The sequence below is a fragment of the Neolamprologus brichardi genome, chromosome 17 (assembly GCF_056152115.1).
Source record: "Neolamprologus brichardi isolate AB-2024 chromosome 17, ASM5615211v1, whole genome shotgun sequence".
Classification (NCBI taxonomy): Eukaryota; Metazoa; Chordata; class Actinopteri; order Cichliformes; family Cichlidae; genus Neolamprologus; species Neolamprologus brichardi.
In genome coordinates, this window is record NC_142120.1 from 31332148 (window position 1) to 31338997 (window position 6850).

At 38.3% G+C, this 6850-nt stretch overlaps 1 protein-coding gene across 1 annotated transcript; it reads right to left on the bottom strand.

The window, feature by feature from the left end:
* Positions 1 to 687: 687 nt before the first annotated feature.
* On the bottom strand, positions 688 to 5138 carry c17h1orf52 (chromosome 17 C1orf52 homolog). The gene is made up of 3 exons (XM_006803995.3): positions 4721 to 5138; positions 2972 to 3182; positions 688 to 2389 (listed from the first exon to the last, which is right to left on the bottom strand). Exons 1-3 carry the CDS (start codon positions 5015 to 5017, stop codon positions 2235 to 2237), a joined length of 663 nt encoding a protein of 220 aa, XP_006804058.1. The 5' UTR covers positions 5018 to 5138; the 3' UTR covers positions 688 to 2234.
* Between the last annotated feature and the right edge of the window lie 1712 nt (positions 5139 to 6850).

Here is a 6850-nt window from a genome sequence, read left to right on the forward strand (position 1 = left end):
AGGTTAGCCATGTGTGGCTTCTGGCGGGATGAAAAATGCTTTCCTGTGGTAAAATGATCTCTATAAGACAAAGAGGCTCAAGTCAAAGAATGCTGCGGATATCATATCAAAGACAGAAACAATTCAACAGCATCAAAAAAACCTCACAAAAACTAAGCTGGAATTATATTTCTAAAGGCAACGCATTGCAAAATATCCATCTCCTGGGAAATTTCCAGCTACTAGACTGACAATGAGATGAATAATTCCTAAACACTGATGGATATGACCTCGCTGGTCTTTGCTCATTCAGTCAGTACAGAGAGGGGTTATTTGTGCGTAAATACAGCTGATAAAAATCAGTTCATCGCTGCTGTTCTGCAGGCCCTGGTACACATTTCAGACAAGGCCAGGCACATACCTGGAGGCTGGAATTTTATCAGAAGCATATTCACCACTATTTCATGTCAACCCATGATGACAGATAGACCAGGAATTCCTCTGATCACTAAACTGTTGCAAAGTGGAAACTTTTTTCCTCCAATTCTCAGAAAACCATTATATTTACTCCAACGGCCACAGGAACCTAAAAAATGGATTGTGAGTTTTACAGTCTGTTGCTTTGATAACACAAATCTAAAAAACTTAATGGCTAAAAAAGAAACAAATAAGCTATTCAATAAATAAACAGACTTTGCAACTTAAAAGTTAAATAACTCTTTTCAATAAACAATTTTATTGCCTCAATGGTTTATGTTGCCCAGAAAGCTATAAATATACCGTAACGGTTCACACTGAATTCAGAGAATTGCTGGAAGAAATAAAAGATCCACAAAGAAATACTTGTTCCAATACTCGACGTTGTCTAAATAAACATGTAGGAGGTTATTTCCTGTTGTAGTCCCTGGTACATGACACTGAATCAACAGTTTGAATGGAACAAGCACCTCAAGAAAACTGAGACGACACAAACTTCCAAATCAAAGATTACCACTCCCTTTTTGACAGACATGACATATATACACAGCTCCTGATTGTAATTTGAGCAGCCAGCATTTATGCAGTCACACAGCTGACCTCGCCATAAACATGGATGGAGTTTCAGTGTAGCCTAAAGGCGACATCTAGTGGCCATAAGCAGGAAAAACGGGGGAATGGTGCAATTTCAGATTTCAAAGAACAACACACAATCATATTTTGGTGGTGAATGGGCAGTGAGTATACAACACAAAACAAAGTACAGACCAAGTTACCCACCACAGCCAAACATCACTGTTATTATACTTAATTAAATTTATAAAACAGGAAGTAAACACACTTACAGGTCAACATGTTTTGGCCTTCAGGCCTAATGGCTATGACTAAAAACGATAATTGAAGTCCAGCAGAGTCAAACAAGAACAATCTCACAACGTTAATTGTTTGGAAATGATCACTTTTGTACATCTGTGATATCCTTTATCATTGTGCCTTTAAAATACCCCGTTAGCTTGTTATTAAGTCCAAAATCACAGCTGTTAGCCTTTAGCCTTTGCAGTGGGGCCATCAAATGATGTTTTTTGATATTACATGATATACAGTGCTTAAAAGATTTATTAGACCACTACCCAGTGTAAGGCTTATACCACAGCTCCCCCAAATGAACGATATTGGAATTACCAAAATCATTTTATGTTTCTGTAACAGGTAATCCATCTTCTGAATTATATTTTTAGTGCTAAATACATAACTATTTTTTCCAGCAATTTTCAAACTGTTTTACTGAAAAGCAGAAAAAAAACAGTAAATTATTATTTTTGATTAAGATGCCACCTCAAAGTTGCACTCCTGAACAGAAACAATGGTGTTAGAGGTTTATAATTTGGGCCTAGTAGCGGGATCGATCATTTCTGACTTGTTATTGTAGTTCAGTGTGCCGGCTCAGATTTGGGTATAAAAGTGTGAATTCAGTTTGTCATTTGTCTAAAAAACTACAACAAGTTTGAGCTTTAAACAAGTTTTTGACAGATGTTCTTGAGCTTATGGCAGCTGGTCTGATAAATTTAAGCACTGTTAACAATGTTGCAAACTGAATCAAATTAAAAAATTCTTATGTGCTCACAGTCTTGAAAAAACAAACTACTGCTTCAAATTATAACATGTACATACAGATAAAACAACGCTCTATGATTGCATGCTCTAATGCAGTGAATGCTCCCTGCTGATGGAAAAGATTTAAATTGCAGACAATTTCCTGGGTGCAGAAAGTTTGGTCCTCACTCAATCTTTTGCCTGAGGATCCTTTTCTCTTCTTCAACAAAGTTCTTGTCAGACGTGGCTTGTCCAAAGTCCCTCTTCCTCTTCTCCTTCTGCTGGAAGGTCTCCACTCGCCGTTTCTTGGCAGACAGCCCTGGCTTCTCTGACTCCTCATCTGATCAGCAGATGACGAGTTGGATGGGTTTGAGATTTTGTAGAGGGACGGAGAGTAAAACATAAACTTTATTATTATTTCTCAACAGCACATTGTTTAAATAAACAAGTCCACATTTTCCAAGCAGGTGCAGAGCAGAAAGCAGAGCAAACGCCCTCATTATTTTACTGTAGTGCACTCATTCGTTACATATATGGCCTGAAACAGATGTTTACATTTATAATCTGATACTTTTATTTAGTTTTTGGTATTATTTATTTCACATTTTTGTGGCAGCAAATCAAATAAATCTTTGTTAATTTCCAGCTCTTCTCTGAAGAAATCCAAAAATCCTCACACAACTTATTGAAAATCAACATATTGAAAACGTTAACTCAATGTTCACCTCTAGTATCTACTGTATTGCCCTTGTTTCATTTCCATGTAGTTCTTTTGCTTATCACAAGTTCATACTTTCTTGCTAATTTGCCAAAGTATCAAATAACATAGGATTAAATACACATCAAAATTTATTGGGATTTTAAAGCCCGTGGGTATTGCACAACGGTATAAAAGGATGAGGAGAATAAAACTGAAACTCACCAGAGTCTGAGGGTTGCTCTTCTTCAGGTAGAAAACGAGCTTTGCCTGTATAAGCTTGCGGTGCGTCTTCGCCGTTGTCCTCGTACACATTGGACCACTTTATAGCCATGTCCATTCCAGGGGGAGGTCCTTTCTTCTTCTCTGGCTCTGCAGTGTAACTTTCAGGCGGGGGCACGGCATTTGTCTTCCATGGCTTAAATTCTCTGGCAGCCTTCAAGGAAAAAAAAAAGTGGAAAATTGGTTTAGAGAAAGTCAAACAGCAAAGGTGATCATAGCTAGTCTCCATAAAAGATGCAAGACAGTAAATTCTCTTTAAAATAAACAAGAAATATAACTATTATAATATGTGAATCACTCAATCACTTTATAATGTTCACAGTAGATATATATTGACTTGTTAACACTGAGGTTATGGCTTGTGGTGTTGCTGTACTGCACTACGTTATAATGAAAAGTCTTCCTAACATTGTTTCTATTGGCCTCATTCACTTGCAAAGAGAGAAGACAGAAAAACATCTTCCATGCACCACAATGAGATCACACATGTGGAAAAGTCTCAAGCTACACCTCAATTCTTTAGATGTTGCAAAAGATTTACAGCGATTTATTGGAACATGTGCAAACACAAATGAAAATACGGCATGCAAGTCAAAAACGATGCTGAAAAGCATCAATATTAGACAACTTTAGCTTCCTTTTAAATTCTTTAAGTAGCCTAAAAGGATAGTTTTTCAGGTTTCTTGAAGTCCACTTCAAAACACGATGGTTATGACTGTAAATGACTGTAGACAGTCACTATTGTACCTCTCTCCTGACCACCTCCAGTTTAAACCAAGATTTTCAAATGTACTTTCATCCCTCCCTGTTTTTCAGTCCAGTTCTTGTGTAATCTGGCAAACCTCAACCTTTTCTCCTACTTTCCTTCATTAAGAATGGCTTCTTGACAGCAACCCTTCCACTGAGACCATTTCTGACCAACTACAGAGCCAGATTTATCTCTCAGGTCTTATGTCAGGCCCTTGCTGGATTTGTTTTCCTACTTCTTAAGAACTTGATTTTCAGATACAGTTCATCAGCTGTAGATAATGCCTTTCTTTTTTGTTTTGTTAGACTTGCCACTTATTTGAGTGGCCTCAGCTTCCACAGAGTTTTTAACAACACTCTGCAAACCATGCCATCACATTTTTAGCTCTTTGGTAATCACCTTATTGGTGCAAAGATACTATTTTATACTGTCAACCTGTGCACTCTTTGGCATTTTCATAGGGTCATCCGAAGAAATTAACAAATAATATGGTTTTTCAACAGGCTGATCGTAAAAAAGTGCCTAAAAAATCTATTTAAAATCGGTTCTTTGCCAAATTGTCTGTTAACTGTAGACACAAGATTGGTTCATCCGCTTATGACACACCTTGTTTGGAAGAACTATTGCTGAAGACCACTTAGAAAGGCTCTATGGAAGTAAATTATGAGGAAATGAGTATGGCTCAATACTTCTGCACAGCCTGTACATATCAATATCGTTACAAAAGTCTGATAACGTCTCTAAACCTCGGCAACCACGGCAGATAGAGCTACACTGTGTGCATCAGCTAGCAAAGAAACAGCGGCCACTACTGGGCAGCCTGAGCTAGCACAGGTCAAGCCGATAATCTGCTAATTGTGGCTTGTACAGTGTTTACACTCATCTAGCACATCAGAGCGTGCTTGCTGTGGTCATATTAACCGCAGCTCAACATGTATTTGTACCTCCTCCGGGGCTTTGACCGTCAGGCTGTCCCAGTCTATTTGCTTATTCAGCGGGTTATAGAGGAAAGTGGGTTTGGACACGGAGCGAAACAGCTCGTCGGGTTTGGGTAACGGAGCTCCGCCGGCATCTCGCTTGGTTCCCGGTAGAGAGGACCGAGCGCTCCCCTCGGCTTCGGTCCCCGCTTTCTTCTTTCGGCTTCCCTCCTGGTCGTCCGAATCGCTGTCGTTGCTGCTGTCGCTCAAATCGTCGTAGCTCGAGAAGAACCCCAAAGAGCCCGTCTTCTTTTCTTCTGTCATTTTTCTGAGGCTACAAATATTCTATTAAGGAACGAGATATTGCTGTAAAACCCACGCGAAAATGAAGCTAGATCCGCTGACCCTAACTTCTTCAAGATCTACTCCATTTTGAATGAGCCTCCAAAACAGTTGTAAAGCGAGTAGATGGTGTCGTAAAGCCTGTCGTGAAGCCATTTCCTAGCAGGCTGGTGGTAATTTGCAATTCGACCAAAAGAAAATAATCTTTCCGTCAAAGTCTTTCAGTATTTGGAGTTTATTTTAATGTTAAAATTGTTTCTGTATAATATACTCAGCCACAGTTATTATGTAATTAAATACAATTAATGGGCTGTTGTTTAAGCTCCATTTTCCTCTTTTTGACAGAGAATTTCTGCCATCTGCTGGAGACATTTGACAACTGCAGCCTCCGTACCGCTTAAAAAAGGGAGGTCTCCAGCTGAGGTGTAGTGCCAGAAGGTGAACGTGTTCCAAATAGTGAATGTCGATGTTTCTGTTTGGTTTTATTTATTATTATTTATTCATTTAATATAAAAAGGAACAGGATATTCAAAGGGATATATACACAAAATTACCTGTTTTGCAAGTATCTTTCTGACTCTGCGTTATTATACCTAGTGCATTTTAGGCCACTTAAGATATCTTTATAAAATATGCAATGCTTGTGTCAATGTCTTGCATTTTCTGTCATCTCATCTTGCTTGAAAAAGACACTTGTTTTTACCTGCATATATAAAAGATATGCAAAAGTCAATTTGTCAAAACTGCAGATTCTAACCCCAGTGTTCTTTATTGAAATGTGTTTGACAGATTATAGGCCAACAACTCATTCACAATGGTTTAAATACAACCAATTTTACATACAATATTCAACTATAACTGAGCAAAAGTGATTAAATAGACTGAATTCAAGAACACGTAAGTCCATCTATCTGACCATCTTCATCAGTTCTTACAGTACATATCGTGCACCTGAATGTGTCCTCTTGCTCTCTCTATTATTCTTTCCTATGCGATAGTTGCCCTGTGTCTCTCTATTTCATTTCCACCTTTCTCCTTCACTTATTCTCTGGGGAATATGAAATTCTGCCGCTTTTCACAGAGTAAACGTCCGTGTCATAGATATATCTGACAGCTCAGGTGGAGCACACGGTCCATCCAAAGGAGGGTAGCTTTATTACCAAGCATTCAAAAAAAAACCAAAACCCTGAAATCTGTGTTACAGCTGACCTGCACCGTTTGCAGTAGAACATGAAACATTATTTACCGTCAGGTCCTGACCCATCTGTGCATTGTTAAGTTATGCAGTAAACGTGTCATGTGCTTAAATGTGCACATCCAAGTTTCCCCCCCACTACATGCCTTCTAATGCTAGATATCTATTAAAATAACTATATATCCTGCAAGATTGATCATAGCATTCTGACTTTTACTAGTCAATATATAGCTGTCAGATAGATCAGATTTATGCCTTAAAAAAAAAAAAAAAATATATATATATATATATATATATATATATATATGTGTGTGTGTGTGTGTGTGTGTGTGTGTGTGTGTATGTGTGTAAAAAATAACATATGTAAAAAAAAAAAATAACAAGCTCACAACATCGAACCAAACCTCCTGACCCACACTTCAACCACCTAAAAGGTTAAGACCTTCTTGGCCTTTCTTCTGATGTGTTAAGAGCATTTGCAGGCTCTAAAGTCAGATAGACTTATAGGGGCCAGGCATGACCCCGCTTTGTACAGGTCAAACACCTGCCACACTGCATAAAATAGACAAGGAAACATAAATCTAGCAGATATATTGAGCCAAACCTCCACCAAGGTGGCT

Excerpts from the sequence above, each read along its gene's own strand:
- c17h1orf52 (XM_006803995.3), bottom strand. The coding sequence starts at position 5,017 with ATGACAGAAGAAAAGAAGACGGGCTCTTTGGGGTTCTTCTCGAGCTAC. Across the intron at positions 3,183-4,720 it reads CGGTCAAAGCCCCGGAGGAG|GCTGCCAGAGAATTTAAGCC; the intron begins GTACAAATACAT and ends TTTTCCTTGAAG. Across the intron at positions 2,390-2,971 it reads AGAGCAACCCTCAGACTCTG|ATGAGGAGTCAGAGAAGCCA; the intron begins GTGAGTTTCAGT and ends TCTGCTGATCAG.